The sequence below is a fragment of the Triticum aestivum genome, chromosome 4B (genome assembly GCF_018294505.1).
Source record: "Triticum aestivum cultivar Chinese Spring chromosome 4B, IWGSC CS RefSeq v2.1, whole genome shotgun sequence".
Lineage (NCBI taxonomy): Eukaryota > Viridiplantae > Streptophyta > Magnoliopsida > Poales > Poaceae > Triticum > Triticum aestivum.
Window position 1 is genome coordinate 622,403,329 of NC_057804.1, and position 17,695 is coordinate 622,421,023.

The 17,695-nt window shown below is 46.5% G+C and overlaps 1 protein-coding gene across 1 annotated transcript; it reads left to right on the forward strand.

Annotated features, from left to right (window-relative positions):
* The first annotated feature begins 703 nt into the window (after positions 1-703).
* LOC123093661 (protein argonaute 3-like) lies at positions 704-7,553 on the forward strand. The gene is made up of 2 exons (XM_044515666.1): positions 704-1,066; positions 6,357-7,553. Exons 1-2 carry the CDS (start codon positions 704-706, stop codon positions 6,408-6,410), a joined length of 417 nt encoding a protein of 138 aa, XP_044371601.1. The 3' UTR covers positions 6,411-7,553.
* Positions 7,554-17,695: the final 10,142 nt, after the last annotated feature.

The window sequence follows — 17,695 nt, forward strand, 5'->3', positions numbered from 1 at the left end:
TAAACTGAGGCAACACTCACCTATTTGAGCAGCTTTCATTGCTGAAACTTTTGCTGCATTGAGATCATTTATGGTTCCCTCTTTGATTCCTGATGCAGAATTATACAGAATTTTGTTTAGGGTCAAGAAGTCCATAGTGTGGCAGTATGTTCAGCAACAATAATCTTTCAGAATTAATAAAAAAAAGGAAAGAGAAAAACAACAACCAACCTCCTGAGGTATCCATTTCGATGTGTTGTGCATTTTCAACATCTCGATCAACAAAAAACGAATAAGGTTCTCCTCTTGTCCCTTGTTTCTAACTCAGGTTCTGTACGGTGTACACAGATGCTTTTCGACATTTTCTTGCCACTTTCTCTTATATAAAGCCTCCTCCTTTTTTCTATGAACTATTCAAGAGGTCTGCATGTTACCACATGGCCATCTCTCAAGTGTCGTTGATCTCTCATGCTAGAAGACAAGTAAAATTTTCAGCTTGAGCGAGAGCTCAAAGGTACTTGAGTTGACGATATATACTGGAACACTCATGGATAAACAGTTACCCTTCGGACATGATTGATCTTAAGATATTGAGCTTCACGAACAGAGCACCAGCTCCAAAACAGAAATACTCTGATCTAGACGACCTGAATCCTTCGAGTGGTGGGAGGGTAAAGTTGGTGGAGATCCCAGATCCTTCGCGGCGGTGGTGTCCTCGCCTCCCATGGCGAACGATGAGGGGCGCGGCCACCGCGGGGAGCGACGCGGTGGAGGCGGGGCCGGACGCATGGACCGCGGAGGGGGGCGCCAGGCCGGCCGCGGCAACGGCCGTGGAGGTGACCGGAGCAAGTTCTCCTGGAGGCGAGAAGAAGGCGACAGCCACGGCATATCGACCTCGTCCAACGTCGCGTCGGCGGAGGATACTGCGCGTTGGGACGAGGCGGCGGCGTCCAACCGCCAGGAGATCCAGAGCGGTGGGGTGTGGGTGCAGAAGGCCCAGACACCGGCGGGCGCGGGCGGCACCGCCACGGGGAAGCAGCCTGCGCCGCCGCCAGATCGTCCTCAGGGGAAACAGATCCCTGCTCAGGTGCCCCCTGCCAAAAAAGTAGATACATGTCTCATTTGCAAATTTCATGAACATCCCCCTACTCGCTGTCCGCAAGCCTACTGCGAGAGATGCAAAATATTAGGGCATCTGGCCTCTGTTTGTGGTGAATTCTTGCCGTGGGAATGCATGGCGCCTATGTGTGCCTTTCAGTTTAAAGGGCAGGGTTTCTATTAATATCAATGATTCATGTTTTGCTAATCAGCAAAAGGCTAAGGCCAATAACATAGTGGTCACAATTGTGGAAGGAGAAACCTCTACGCGTCAGATGGAGCTAGATCTCTCTGCATACCTAGCTACTGATTCGCAATGCTCTGCTCATGCTATAGGGTCGGGGGTCTTTGTTGTGAGGTTTCCTAATCCTAGAGCCGTAGCTCAGATCTGCTACGTGGGGAGGGTGACGCTTAAAACTAGTGGTGCAGTCATACAAGCCACGCCATGGTCATCTGCGGTGGGGGCTAAAGGCAACATATAGATGGCCTGGGTTAATGTCAGTAATGTGCCACTTGACAAGAGAAGTGAAAAAAATCTGGCATATGTGGCGTCGCTAGTTGGGGTCCCCTTGGAAATTGATGCTGCTACTCTGCATCGCCCGACCTCTGTTCGGGTGAGACTGGGGTGCCGTAATGTGGATAAAATCCCTATGATTGCAGAAGCTGTTCTGGGAGAGTATTACTATGATTTCTTCTATGAGGTGGAGCAAATCCTTGTGAGAGATCCTAACAGAGAGAAAGAGAATATTCAGACCTCTGTGGAACCAGAGGGAAACTCTGATGGAAAAAATGGACCCCTTATGTCACATGACAAAACTGAGAAGAATCCTCCTGTTGAACCAACTGTGAGATCCCCTCTGATCGATCGAGGTGGAAAAACTGACCCCATGAGGGACTCTCAGGAGAGCGTGGAGTCAGATGACTCGCTGCATACCACGCTGCTCATTGACACTATGGCATATGAGATGGAACAAAACAAAGTAAGCTCCTGTGCGGTGGAGAATATGGTCTGTAACCTGAAAAGCCTCAAAAAATCTTATTCTGACGCGGTTAAAAATTGTCACCAGGTGGTGGTGGTGAGTGGAGGAAATGAAAAGGCTGATAATTCTCCCCAGCCATACACTGTTGAGTCGCCTGAAACTGAGATGGTTATGCGGGGCCTCCTGCCCCCCCCACTGGTCACTGAAGAAAACTTGCGCTTCAGCCTGAGGAACGCCCACAACATGATGGAGAGGGTGGAGGAGAAGGCTATGGCAGCGGCGAAGAAGAGAGACATCGAAGGTACCCTTCATAGTCCTAACTCCTTTGAGGCCTTGTCAAACCCTGATTTAATTCTCAGAGCTGTTAAGATGGGGGTTAATATACCTGATAATGACTTTAATAATGTGGATATCCTTAGAGAGCTTGAAAAATGCAGAAACATTGAGTCTATTAATAACAAGGGGGCCCAGGATGCCCCTGTGGGGGGGGGGGATCTGTTGTTAACCAATGCAAAAGGGGATAAGACTCCTTTGAATATGGAGTGGGCTGATGTTAGTGAGGAGGATGAGCTGAAATTCACTGAGGTGAAATCTAGGAAAAAAAGAGGAAGAAAACCTAGTGTGGTGATAGCTCGACCTACTACTAGAAGTCAAAAGAGTGGACCCTTGTTTGTGGAGAGAACTGGTAGCCCTGCTCAGTCTCCTAGCAGGAATACCAGGAAGGGGGGGGGGGGTAGAAAGAAAAAATAATGAAAGGCCTTTTTTGGAACTGTAGAGGAGCAGGTAAGAGAGGGATGGCCACCTGCTTCTCTGATCTCATTAAGGACCATTCCCTAGATTTTGTGGGTGTTCAGGAAACCAAGAACAGAACCTTTGAACAGAAATATTTGAGGAGAGTTGATCCCTTCGAGAAATTCAGTTGGAACTGGATCCCTTCGGTTGGTAAGTCTGGTGGTGTTTTATGTGGAGTGAGAAAAGAGAGCCTGGAGATCATCTCCTGGGTGACAGGCAAATATCTCCTGCAAGCCTCTGTGTTGGATACTAATACCAAAGTGGTGTGGACCCTGGTGGTGGTGTATGGAGCAGCACAGGATGAGAATAAAGAGGAATTCCTTGATGAGCTACTATCAGTTTGCATTAATATTGGGACCCCATATGTGATTGGTGGAGATTTCAACATCCTTCGTGATAGTTCTGATAAGAACAAAGATGTGCATCGATCGGTGTACATAGACAGATTCAATTCCATCATTCAAATCCTGAGTCTGAGAGAGATTCATATGGGAGGGGGAAAATACACGTGGACCAATAAGCAGAGGCATCCTACGCCGGAAAAGTTGGACAGGATTCTCATGAGCCCTGAGTGGGAAGATATGTTCCCCTTAGTTATAGTGCGTAAACTTGTGAGAGATGTCTCGGATCACAACCCCTTGTTACTTTCCTCTGATCCGGCCGAGAAAAAGCCCGTCCAAGGAAGGGAGTTCAGATTTGAACTGAGCTGGTTAAAAAATGAGGAGTTTTTTCAAAAAGCCAAAGAGATCTGGGAGTAACCTGTGTACTCTGTAGACCCTATTGATGTCTTGAACATCAAGCTGAAACACATTAAGAAATACTTTAAAGGCTGGGGGTCTCATGCCTTTGGACATGCTAGGAAGAGGAAAAAGTGGATCAAACAGGAGCTGGAGGAGATGGAAAAAGATGAGGAAAATGGCCCTCTGGATCCAGATACTTATGAGAGACGCAGTATCCTATATGCTGAACTTTACGAGATTCTTGCCGATGAGGAGTTGTTTTTGTTACAACATTCAAATGAGAGGTGGCTCCTGAAGGGTGATCAGAATACTGCCTATTTTCATCGTATCGCTAATGGTAGAAAAAGAAAGAACACCATCCACTCTTTGGAGGATGGGGGGAACATTATTGAGTGGACCAAAAACCTGCTAGATCATGCAACAACCTTTTATAAATCCCTTTTTGGCCCAGCAAGGGGGAACTTGTTCCATTTATCACCTGAGACTTGGTCTGATAATGAAAAACTCACAGAAGAGGACAATGATATCCTCACTGCAAGATTTACTGAGGAAGAAGTGAAAGCAGCCTTGTTTAGTATGGAAAGTAATAGAGCCCCAGGCCCAGATAATATCCCTGCTGAATTCTGTAAACACTGCTCGGACTTTGTTAAGATGGATATTATGCAGCTCTTTGAGGCATTCTATGAGAACAGGCTAGATGTGGCGCGTCTTAATTATGGTATTATCACCCTAATACCTAAAATGAGTGGTGCAAGGAAAATTCAGCAGTATCGTCCCATTTGCTTGCTTAGATGCCCATACAAGCTAATCACAAAGGTGTTGGACAACAGAGTAGCGGTGTTTGCTGACAAGTTGATTAGCAAGCATCAAAATGCCTTTATAAAACGAAGAAATATAATGGATGGAATCCTGACCCTCCATGAAGTATTGCACCATACCCATCTTAAGAAGAAAGTGGGGATTGTGCTTAAGTTGGACTTTGAAAAAGCCTATGATAAGATAAACTGGGAATTCCTCCTTGAATGTCACAAAAACCGGGGGTTTGGCTCAACTTGGTGCGGTTGGGTGGAGAAAATTCTGCAAAATGGCACTCTGAGTATTAAGCTGAATAATGAAACGGGACCCTACTTTCAGAGCCACAAAGGGGTTCGTCAAGGCGACCCATATTCTCCCTTTATTCAACCTTGCGGTGGAAACCCTATCTAAGATGGTTACCAATGCGCAGAGAGAAAAGCTGTTGACTGGCCTGGCACCGGATTTAATCGAGGGAGGTGTAGCAATTCTGCAATATGCAGACGATACGGTAATTTGTTTTGAGCATGACAGGGAGGCAGCCGTTAACCTGAAGCTGCTGCTCTACTTTTTTGAGCTCATGTCAGGCCTCAAGATAAATTTCATGAAAAGTGAGATCTTGTGTGTGGGGGGAGGCAACGAGATTATATCTTTCTATGTGGATCTGTTCAATTGTAATATCGGACACTTCCCAATGAAGTACCTTGGGGTGCCGGTTAGCTTCTCGAACCTGCGTGCCCTAGACTGGGACTTTATGGATGAAAGATTCCTCAAATGCTGTGAGTCTTGGATTCGCAATGCTGCATCCTCGGGGGGACGTCTCACTCTTCTTAATTCTTCCCTGACCAGTATTGTGTACTATTACATGTCTATGTTGTTGATTCCTAAAGGGGTGCTTGGTAAGCTGGATAAACACCGTAAGCGGTTCTTCTGGCAAGAACATGAGGGGCGGAAACGATACAATCTGGTGAAGTGGCCCAGAATTTGTCACTCGAAAGAGAAAAGGGGCCTGGGGGTTAAAGATCTGCACAAACAGAATGTTAGCCTGCTCACCAAATGGTGGTGGAAGCTGGAGACCCAGCAGGGGCTCTGGCAAGAGGTGGTTCAGGCGAAATATTTCAAAAAAGACACGGTGGCAACTGTTAAAAGTAGGTTTGGAGATTCTCCTATCTGGAAAGCCATCATGAAAGTTAAGGAGCTGTATATGGCGGGCAGGAAAGTTGTGCTGAAATCTGGCAACCTCGCCAGACTGTGGATGGACCCTTGCGGTGAGAAACAGCCGCTGTGTACTCAATTTCCTATCCTGTTTAGTGTGTGCAATGATCAGGAGATCACTGTTGCTAAATTCAGGGAGAATGTGGAGGTGAACTTCTTCAGAAGAAGACTAAATCCTGAGCTTCTTGCTCAACGGAATAAAGTGCAGGCCTGGGTGGGAGCGCTACCACCTTCTAACGACCCTGATCAGGTCGTCTGGGCCTTAGGGGGGAAGAAGTACTTCACTACTAAATCGGTCTACAAGTATTTGGAGAGGAACATCACTGGGTGCAACTTCAGATGGATTTGGAAAGCCAAAATCCCTTTAAAAATACAGATCTTTTTGTGGCAACTATTTCAGGATTCGGTCCTGACCAGGGAAGTCATGAGGAGGCGTGGGTGGCTGGGTAGGCCGGCATGTGATTTTTGCAATAAGAAAGAAACATCAAATCACCTTTTCTTTACCTGTCCAGTTGCTAGAGTTATGTGGAGGAAAGTTGGGTGAATTTTGGCACTGATCGTTGCCCTAATGATTTGTGGCAGTACTTTGCCTGGTGCTACTGTTACCTTCCTGACGGGGAATTTTTTTACACCTTTGGCTTGGCCGCTTTGTGCTGGGCTATGTGGAATTGTCGAAACAAAAAAATCTTTGAGCTCAAAGAGCTGAGATCTCCTTTTGATGTGGTGTACTCTGCTTGTGGTTACATCTCTTATTGGGCAGGTTTATTGTCTATTGAAGACCGGGAGGCTATGGAGCGAGGGGCAAAGATGCTAAGGATGAATGCTTCGAACATGATGAGAATCTATGCTGCGCCTGGAGATGCGACGCGTAGCGGTCGTTGAAGCTGGGGCAGATCTCAGTGGCCTCTCTTTGGATGCGTGGAGGATTGGATGTGTGATGAACTGGTTGGTTGTTGGTTAGTTTTATGCTCCTGCGCGAGCTTTTGGATGTGGCCTATCTGATCAGGCTTGTATCGAGGGCCGAACCTTCTTAGAGTCTTTCTGAAGTCGTTTCGGGTGTCACTGGGTTTTCGCACCATAGTGAGCTGCTCGATGACGGGTGCTCACCGTGGGTTTCCCAGTGATGCTTTGAACCCGCTTCCCCTTTCTGTGTTTCCTGTTGGGCTTGTTGAACTGTTGTTATTTCCGTTATGATGAGTAATGGAAAGGGGTAATGCCCGGTTCAAAAAAAAGGGAAGTGAAGTACTGTAACCACATTCTTGAAGCTAGTGTCTGAACCCTAAACATGTTAATCCATCCCCGAATGACCCAAAATCTCAGATTTTTCTCTACAAAGTAGCGCAAGAACCTGTAAAAATAGACATACAGGCAGTAGTAAGTAACAACATGGACACATAGGAGCGCATCCGCCTGAGAAAATTGGTAAACAGGACTGTGGATAAAGAGAGAGGAGTTTACGCTGCCACGCCACAGTAAGAGTAGCTGGGCGCAATGTTTGTCTGTTTCAAGAAACACATGCAAAATTCAGATATATCATGCTATGGTCCATGTGGATGACAAACATTGGGTGCCATTAGGCACTCAACAACCAGTGGAGGGATGACTCTGATTCCTGAACTGAATATGAACGAACAATAAGTTGAAGAGCAAATCTTACCCGGGTTACCTTGCTGCCATATTCCATAGTCAAAAGCATAGGAAATTGCTAATTGAAATCACACCAATTAGACAACAACCTGAAGGAACAATAAGTGCCTTATAAAAGTAAATCTGTAGAGAGCTCCACTTGCGACGAAACCAGTGGGTCTTTACACATTTTATAATTTATTATCATTGCAATTTAGCAACTGGGCCTCATAAAAACAGTTGCAAAAAGGAGCGGCTGGCCTTTCATCAAACATCTTATGTAGTCTTTGCCATGGCCGCCTACACCTCGAGGTCGGCAGATCCCCTTTGATGGGGAGAGGAAGAGAGAGACGTAGAGAAGGGGGGGTGTTGGGGGAGTCAGGACTGCTGGATTGGGGACTCACCGACGTGCGGAGCTCCAGGCCAGAAAAAAAGGGAAGGCAGCCCCGACGACCTCCTCCTTCTCCCTAGACGGTGCACACGCGCGCACACTCCTGTTGAGCACCGAGGAGGAGGGAGAGGCGCAGCAGTGGCGCGACGGATCGAACTCCTCCAGTCGAGCACCAAGTGAGGCGGCAACGAGAAAAGCGGGAGGATACAGGGCGGTGGCCGCGTGAGGGAAGCACCACCGAGCGGCACATCATGACCCGGTCTTCTTCGTGGCAGGCGAGGGCGGGAGGCAGGGGAGGTTGCGCTGGTTGGCGGCTGCGCTGGAGGCGGCCGGCGGCGACTGCGGCGGCGACAGAAAATCTAGGAGGGAAAGGAAAGGAGAGAAAGGGACGCATTCATGGGAGAGGGTTTGGTGTTTTGGTAGCTCCTCAGGAAGGCAACTTGGCTACGTTTTCTCCAATTGCTGGCCTGATTTTTTTCCTCTTCTCGTTGCTAGGTGATGACGTGGACATCAGGAGGATGCGCCCTTACTGCGACTGGATGCACCCTTACTGCAACTGTTAAAGGGTTGTATTACTAATGGCGCACCGACACACAGTGCGCCATTAGAATATAGTAATGGCGCACCACATGTCTGGTGCTCCATTAGTGGCCATATTATCTATAGCCCTTCTCCTAGCAGTGACATGTGCACGCACGTGGTGCTGGCATGTCCCATACAACTATTTTGCTGTTGTTAATCTAAGAATGCCGCCGGAAAATTGTAGCAATGCCACTGTTAAAAGTAAATTACATTTTTTAACGAATGTTGTTTTAAGAGAATTTCTCTATTAATATGAATCAATGCAACCGTTTTAGAAATGCTACTATCCTACTTTGTTTTCCATCAAGATAAGTTAGATGCTTCTTTCTGTCACCGTTTGTTTCATCCTCCTTTATCGGCAAGTAATTGTTTTCTTTTTTGCCTCTGTTAAAATAGGGGTATCTATTCAACTTGTTGCCATTGCGACATTTTGCTTCACTACGCGAAACACGTTGCTTGATTTCAGTGCAACTGCACAAAACGAGATTGGATTTCCTATTCGCTTTGGTAGATTCATATTTTATTATGGTCGTCTCATGAAAGGTCAGTACAGGCCTTCATCCACATGATTATGCAGTTTGCTTTGAGATGTTGTGCTACTTCTATTGGTACTGTTTTACATAAATGTTTAATTGAAGCTATTGTATTGCTGTCTTTTCCCATTAAGTAGTGAACAAAAATGGGACCAACCTAGACATGATGCTTGTTGCTTTGTTATAACAAACTCTGCATCACCCCCTTTATAAGTAGATGGAAGCACATATTGTTGTTGCGCCCACTCTCCCCTGGAACTATTTATGTTTTTCGTTAGTCTAATGCCACTGGTAAAATTAAGCAATGCCACTTTCAGAATTAACTACTGAATCTTATTTCAAAACTGCAACACTTGTTGGGGGTTGGCGGGATTACCATTTTTGTGCAGTTCAACTTGAATGTCACACCGGCGACTTTGCTTAATTTTGGTGGAACTGCACAAAAGGAGATCGAGATTTCATATATGTGTTGGGATATGTTTTCAATCGTCCTCACGAGCTGTATCAAATCTTGATCAAGAATGGTCAGTACCGACTTTCATCCACATAATGCTGCAGTGTGCTTTGAGATGTTGTGCTACTTGTATTGGTACTATTTTGGATAAATGTTGAATTGCAGCTATTGAACTGCTGTCTTTTAGAAACAAGTGAGCAAAAATTGTTCCAACCCAGACATGATGCTTGTTTCTTTGTTACAACAAAACTCTGCATCACTCCCTTTATAAGTAGATGGAAGCACATGCTATTATTGCGCCCACTCTCCCCTGGAACTGTTTATGCTTTTTGTTAATCTAATGCTGCTGGTAAAATTAAGCAATGCCACTCTAAGAATTAATTAACTGCAACACTTGTTAGAGATTGGCGGGATTACCATTTTTGTGGCCGCGTGTTTCATCCTCCTTTATTGGCCAGTAATTGATTTCTTTTTTGCCTCTGTTAAAACAAATCAGTCGCATTGTTTTAGGAATGGTAACTATCCTGCTTTGTAGTTCTTTCTACATGTTTAACCAAGGTATTGTTAAGATAATGTCTCTGTTAAAATGAATCAGTCGCATTGTTTTAGGAATGGTACTTTCTTGCTTTGTCGTTCTTTATAAATGTTGAAACAAGGCATTGTTAAGATAATGTCTCAGTCAATATGAATGAATCACACTGATGGAGAATTGCTACTCTCCTGCTTTGTTCCCATTAAGATAAGGTAGATCAGTAGATGCTTTTCTTCTGGGAGTACAAGTCATCAACCGTTATTTCTCAGTAATTGTTTCTCTTATACCTATTGTTGCTTACAGGGATATCAAAATTAAAGCTCGGTTTTATTCCGACTTTTATTTTAGTTGAACTGCACAAAAGGAGCCAATGTGTCCAAGGCAAACTGCTGCATTACTAGGTCCAGTTGGTCGTTCCACTTTGCAAAAAGAAGCAGTCACTGTTTGCGCTACATTACAGAAGGAATGACCGAGAAGCTTTACAGAGTATTAGTAGACGCTGGTGACATGACTAGTCTGCAGAGAGCATCGACAACTCAAAAAGTGACCAAACAAGTATAAGAAGCCATGACAGGACTCCACGATCATAGGCATTACAAATTTTTGAATGGGAAAAGCTTGTCAAAGTTTAATCGTTGATGTTAGCAAGAAGACATTAGTTTAATATATTGAAATTGGAAAACCTTTTCAAAATTTGCTGATTGATGTTAGCTAGAAGACATGCATTTGATATTTTTGAGTGGGACGCCCTTTGCTGTGAGCAACGTCGATCGTTTTTTCCTATTCCTGTGTTCAGTTTAGAAGTAAACAATTACTCTGCTGAGATGTTCTTGTGTTAAGAGTTTGTTCTGAATATTCTCTATGTAATGCTAGGCCTTGTGCAATATATATTGGAATTGGAGAACCTTGTCAAAATTTGCTCATTTATGTTAGCCAGAAGACATGCATTTGATATTTATGAGTGGGACACCCTTTGCCGTGAGCAGCGTCGATCGTTTTTTTGTATTCCCGTGTTCAATTTTAGAAGTAAATAGTTACTCTGCCGAGATATTCCTGTGTTAAGAGTTTGTTCTGAATTGTCTATGTAATGCCAGGCCTTGTGTTTGATTGCAAAGTTGAGCTTGGAATGTTGTGGCATGCGACATCATGAGATGTTCACCGTGCCTCCCGAGAATAATGCTTTGTATTGTTTTGCATGTCGATCTAATGCCAATGATTTGCTTGTTAAGAAGATCATCCTCTTTTGTTGTTTCCGTGCTTAAGAAGTTCATCGTCTTATGTTTCATTCATAGCCTATACGACAAGTCGGGTAGGTTTGACGTGAAACCATATGATCTTCCGACCAACTCATCATCTTAGGCCATGATTGGATCGTCGTTTTCCAACCAAAACCGCTTGTAAAACTGACGCTTGTAAATAAAAGCAGATGGTCTCGGGCGAAGCTCTTGGTTGGTCGATTTCGACTAGTAGTAAACACTAGTGCAGAACCGTCCTTTAGTGTCAGTTCGTAACGGCCTTTAGTGCCGGTTCTACAACCGGCACTAAAGAGTGGGGACTAAAGGTCCCCCCCCCTTTAGTACCGGTTCGTCACGAACCGGCGCTAAAGTGCTAACACGTGGCACGAGCCAGGCCCGGGTGCGCGTAGGGCTTTAGTACCGGTTGGTAACACCAACCGGTACTAAATGTTTGGGTGTTTTTTTATTTTCCATTACATTTTTTTGTTTGCTGGTATTTCACGACACTACAAATTGTACACGTTATGCATATATATATAAATAGATTTTCTCGTACGTATTGAACCGCATATATATATATATATATATATATATATATATATATCGTCGAATGTCTCAGAACCAACACCATTATTCACACATACACATGTATATACATATACAATTTCTCCTACATATGTTGCCTTGGTGCCTCCGGAGCACGATGACAAGTGGTTAATGGGGGCGGTAGCGGGTAATAGTATTCTCCTTTGGGATTTATGACCTGGTCGAGCAAAAATCCGGCTATTTCCTCTTGAAGTGCTTGTATGCGCTCCTCGGGTAGGAGCTTATCCCGCACCTCTCTGAACTGTTAAGAAGGAGATCAATAATATGCATGTGTGTTAGTTGTGTGACTAGATATCGATAATGGTGTGAATAGTGTTCTGACAAACGTACCCAGTCCTGTCTATCATATCTGCTCCTTTCGGACGTCATCATGCGAATGTTCTCGCAAACGTAGAATGCACACAGATTATTCCCCGGCGCCTGCTTCAGGGCCTTTATGAGAATGGAATTGAATCAGATGATGATTAATCAAGCATGATAATTAATTAATGATATTGAAACAAGAATTAAAGAGATGGTAGCTAGCTAGTACTACTTAATTACTTACCTTTGGTCGATGCCAAAACAACTTTTGTTTCCATTCGCCTGGAGTCACCGCGATGAACTTTGCCCATGCCCTGCCCGCCAGCAAAGAAAATGAATAAAGGGGTTATTAAATAGTTCATATCAGAAAATGACGAACTAATAATAGGCCGAGATATATATATATAGTTAATAATGATTGAAATTACCTGTTGACTATCCCCTTCACGATGGTGAAGTCACTTTCTTCTTTAGTTAGCGAGTCTAGTAATTCAACTTTTCCTTCCTCAACTTTAATGTCTATCAAGACCCAGTGCCGATTGCATGCGCACACATTTGCATGTCTTAGATAAGCGGGCATGTGCATAAAATTAATCAACTACCATAAACCGCATACACTTAATTATTAACATCTAGCTAGCTAGTAAGCAAAAACAGAATTTGTAGTACAAGACAGTGTGACTCACGGGAAGTTGTAAGGAAGTAGTATATCTTCATTTCTATTGAGGCGCTTCAAGAACTCTACCATGCTGGCCTCTACACCTTCTTGATAAAATGGAAAGTTCCATATGTCCTCATTAATGGTATTTGGGTCAATGAACCCAATGCCATAGCGTCCAGATTTTTTCATTTCATAGATCTTCATCCTGCATATAATACCACAGAAAAGAATATAGTGAGGATAATTACATGTAATGATTGATCAAAATTATCACTACATAATTAGTTTGAGACTTTAATTACAGAAAGAAATCACTTACAGACAATAGCAACTGACGATAGACTTGTCGAGTGCGTCTTCATTGAATAACTAATATAGTTCTGAATACTCAATGGACAGAGCTTTCTCATTGTAATAATGCTCCTTCTTGACATTCACCATGAGGAACACTCGATTGGTAATCTTGGTCATGTTCATGTACCATTGATGCAATTCATACATTCTCGTTGGGAGGTCCTTGACCTTGTCTGGATGGACCAAAGGTTGGCCCCAGGCATATTTCCATTTTATTTCCGATTCTTTAAGCGGAGACATGGGATCGATTTCGAGGAGTTGTCCAACAGAGATCTTGAGCATTTCAGCCTGCATTATATGCTCCTCCGTTATTACCACATCGCCCTGCTGGGGAACGCTAACGGTTTGCCCACAATAATATTTGGCGCGCGTACTCCTCTCATGTGTTGTTGGCACAACAAGCGGGGGGATCTCTTGCGCCGCCTGTTCTCCCAGCTGGGGAACGGTTTTCCTGCATTTTTTGCCAGCTGCTTGTTGGCTCGAGCTCAAGCTCGCTTCCTTTCATAGCCGTGCTGGACGTAGCTTTCTGATTTGACGCTCATAGTCTGAGTCAACAGGCTTGGGAGCTGGTGCTCTAGCCATATGAATGAAGTGGTCAATCGTTTTCTCAGGCACTTTCTCCTTTGGCGATGGTGCCAGTTTCGGTCCAAAATGAGCGTCCACTTGGGCCTGCACTATGGCTGCATTTTGCTCCTCGGTCATGTCGTAAGGCCTCTGAGGAAGAGGAGCGAGGCTTGGACCATATTTATATCGCTTGTCTCTGCTTGTACTTCCTGAACTACCTCGACTCGTACCGCTACGCACCAAAGCTGCGGTATGTCTCTTCTGCGATTGCTGAGACGGCGGAGACGACTGACGTGGAGTTGGACCAGGAGAAGTGGGCTGACGATGTGCCGGACTTGAAGCAGGAGGTGTGGCCTGACACGGTGCTGGACTAGAAACCGGAGAAGGGGCATGCCGCTGTGCCGGACTTGAAACCGGAGGAGTCAGCTCACGCGTTCGAGGACTTGGAGGTGGTGGCGGACTTCGAGGAGGAGTCGTCTCACGCGTTCGTGGACTTGGAGGAGCAGGAGTCTGCTGACTCGGTGGCGGACTTCGAGGACTCGGAAGACGACGCGGTGTCAGTGGACTTTGAAAGATGATGCAATCCTTTCTCCATAGGATGATACAATGTATGGCCTATCCCAGTGTGCGCTCGTCTTCACCTCCAGGAATGTCAAGCGTTAGCCCCGAATATGGGTCCACCACTTCATCAACCATGACACGAGCATAGCCCTCTGGATTCGGGATGCAATGGTAGGTTGTGTCGGGGGTAACTGGAAAAGCAACGCCGTTCGCCACCTTCATGGATATGTTCTTCATTTTGGAGTGTAGCTCACAGTTAGTGTTCTCTATGATGTCATCCATAGGGTATGTATCCAGCAGTGTGTCGCCCAGGGCAGAACCAACGCTGCTTCTTGGCATGGATGAGATGGTGCTATCCAATGCTAGACAATCATCCGCTTGCTGCTGCCACTACTGAGACCCCCTTTCCTGGCTAAGTGAGTCGATCTGCTGCTGCTGCTGCTGGTGTCGTGGTTCTAAGTCTGACAGTAGAATGGGGGGTAGGTATGGAGAGGCAAGATCCTAGCTATGGAGTAGTTGTACACACAGGTGTTTTACGAGTTCAGGCCCTTCTCGAAGGAAGTAACAACCCTACGTCTCGGAGCCCGGAGGCGGTCGACTGGATTATGTGTGTGAGAGTTACAGGGGTGCGAACCCTTCTACCAGTGGAGGGGGGTGGCTTATATAGAGGACGCCAAGACTCCAGCCAGCCCATGTAGCAGAGGGTTAAACTACATTAAGGTCTGGCATTACTAGTAACGCCCTACATAAAGTGCCATCATGACCATTAAGACTACTTAATTACAGACCATTTGGATACAGAATAGATCCTGAACTCCTGATGGTCGAGTGAGTCTTCATGGTCGAGTGTCTTCAGTTTCGTCGAGTGTCTTCTAGTCCGTCGAGTGGAGTCCCTCTTGGTCGACTGGAAGACGGCTTCTTCTAAGAGATGTCCTTGGGGAGGGTACCTTGGTCAGGTTCATGACCCTACCCTAGGTACATGACTTCATCAGTAGCCCCCGAATGGATCGAGGTTTGAGTGAGGAAGGAGTTGGCAATCTTCCCGACCTGCTCTTTGGTGCTGTAAAGGTGTTTTGCTCTGGATCAATGACTTTCAAGTGAGGGTGTCAACTTTCGTTCAGTCGCCTTGATCCATTCTTTATATCTGTCGAGTGAACTTTATGAACTTGGGGATTTCCGAGCGACGGATCGCAGGAGATCTCCCGTCTGACAAGTTGCCCTGCGGTTAGCGGATTTAGTGGGATTTGAATTTTGGGGAGCGCACGAAGCGGAGAAGATCGCGGTACTCGGATGGGATAAGGCAGGGACGCCTCGATTCTCGCGCCGCCTTTTTCGCCACGTATCGCTTGTGCGACTGTTTTGGGATTTGACAGGATCGCCTGGGCCTACTCGTCAGCCACTCGGAAGTGACTCCATATAAGGAAACCGGCGGAGGTTTTTGAACAGTGCCTCCTCATTTTCTCCTCCCTCGCCTCCAGATTCATCTGCTGCGCCCACCAACTGCCCGACGCTGCTGCTCTTCCGGCCCCGTCGGCGACAATGGTAAAGGAGAAGACGACGGCTTTGGAGCGGGCGAAGAAGGCGACGGCGGCGGTGAAAGTGAAGGGGAGAGCGACCAGTCGAGGGGGATCCTCGTCGCGGCCCCGTTTGCCGCAGGGTTGGATCCAGGGTGATTGGATCCGCTCGACCATCACCCAGAAGGATCTCGACGACCTGGCCAATGAAGGCCTGATTGCGCATGGGGCGGCGAGGCTCCCGGGTATGGAGTGGCAGCCACAGCCTCAGGAGGGTGAGTGTGTCCTCTTGGCGACTCATGTAGATCGAGGGTTCTCTCTGCCACCGCATCTTTTCTTTCGAGGGTTTCTGAATTTCTTTGGAGCTCAGCTTCACCACTTTACCCCCAATTCCATTGCCTATCTCTCTGCCTTTTTATCTTTGTGTGAGAACTTCTTGGGTTGTCGGCCACACTGGGGCCTCTTCAAACACATATTCACTTGTCGTTCTCAGACGGTGAAAAAGGCCAGCCCCAATGATGAGAGAACTCAGGTAATCCAGATGTGTGGGGGTCTCGGGGTCCAGATGAGGAGTAAGAGCGCTTTCCCAGCTATGACCCTTCCCGAGTCAGTCAGAGGGTGGCAGTCGACCTGGTTCTACTGCCAAGACCAGTCGACGCCAGGGCAGTCGACTGGGCTCCCTCCCTTCTCCATGAGTCGAGTAAACAAGCCATCCTCTCTGAAAGTAGTTCCGGAGTAGAAGGCTTAGGTAAAAATGTTGATGGAGCGTGTAGTCCAGTTGATTCATGACGGCGTGACTGGCATGGACCTTCTGGAGGTTTTCCTTCGGCGGCGCATCCAACCACTCCAGTACTGGGGCCACCCGATGTGGTTGTATTCTGGTACTGAAGACACTAGTCGGGTCCACCCAGAGGAGGTCGATGATGCCACACTTGAGAGGTGGATGACTGCCATCACGGGGAACAAGGACAACCCTCGTGGAGCCAGGAGGATCCTGCCACTTGACCAATCCTATGATCCGGACAAGGTACGACCATTTTTCTCTGATTGTTCCGTCCGTTCTGTTTCATCGTAGTTCAGTCGATTGACTTTTGTCTTGCTTGTTGTTTTTCAGGAAACCACTGAGTTGTACTCGATGCCCAACGGGGCGCAAGCAAGGCCAAAGAGGAGGAAGGAAGCAGAGGTCAAAGTCAAGAGGAGTGGGAGTCGGATGCCGATAAGGGTGAGGAAGACGCAGGCTCTGACGAGGAGGAAGAGGAGGAGGAAGAGGAGGAGGAAGTTGCGCCTCCTCGTTCCGAAAGGAGGTCCAAGCTCGCCCACAACCCTGCGGCTGATCGTGGCAAGGGAGTCGTGCCTACTGGGCAGTCGACGAAACGTCCTCAGACAACTTCACCGATGCCGACTGAAAAGGCGTCGAAGCAACCGCGAGCAGCCCCGACAAAACCCGCGAAGGCCCTACCAAAGATGAGGATGGATATTCCGACTGTTTCTGGGTAACGACATAACTCATGTTTTTCATTCTTGGTCGACTTCAATAGCTGACCGACTGATATTTGAAACCGCAGTGCTGCTACTTTCGAGACTTATACTAGGCATGATGATCAAGAAATGGAAGATGCTGCTACTTCTCATCCTGGTATAATCTGCGCGGTTTTGCTTTTGGTCGATTGAATCTTTATTTTTGACTTTGAACTTCTTCTCCAGGTCCACCTAGCGTTGTCATCAATCTCCCTGACGATGACAATGAATCGCCACTGAGGCAGAGGAGGAGCAGGAAGGCGACTGCTGGCAAGGCTTCTCAGGTTGTGTCAGCACCTGGACCACAGATTCCATAAGGGAGCAACGTCACTCGGACTACCGTGTAATTTGCGGAGCCATTGATGGTTGCCCGCCCTTCATCGTCGAGTGCTGACCCGCCTTCTCTCTTCTCCACGTACCACGTCCTGGAGGACCAAGCAAGCGCTGCCAAGGAAGCCATACGCCAGGCCGGGATTATGATGGAGCAGGTGAAGGCGATCTGAACCGCTAGCCAAGCAGCTTATGACGCGAGTTCAGCTCTCCAGAGTAATGTCCAGGTTAGTTAAACATCGACTGGAAATCTTGATGTTTGTCATGCACCCACTGGGTGTGTCAATTGTACGGTGGACTGCTGGCAGTCGACTGTAGTTCTTGTGTCTTTGAGA

Coding starts and splice junctions, on each gene's coding strand:
- LOC123093661 (XM_044515666.1), top strand. CDS start 704: ATGGCGAACGATGAGGGGCGCGGCCACCGCGGGGAGCGACGCGGTGGA. Junction 1,067..6,356: donor GGAAACAGATCCCTGCTCAG/GTGCCCCCTGCC, acceptor CTTATTGGGCAG/GTTTATTGTCTATTGAAGAC.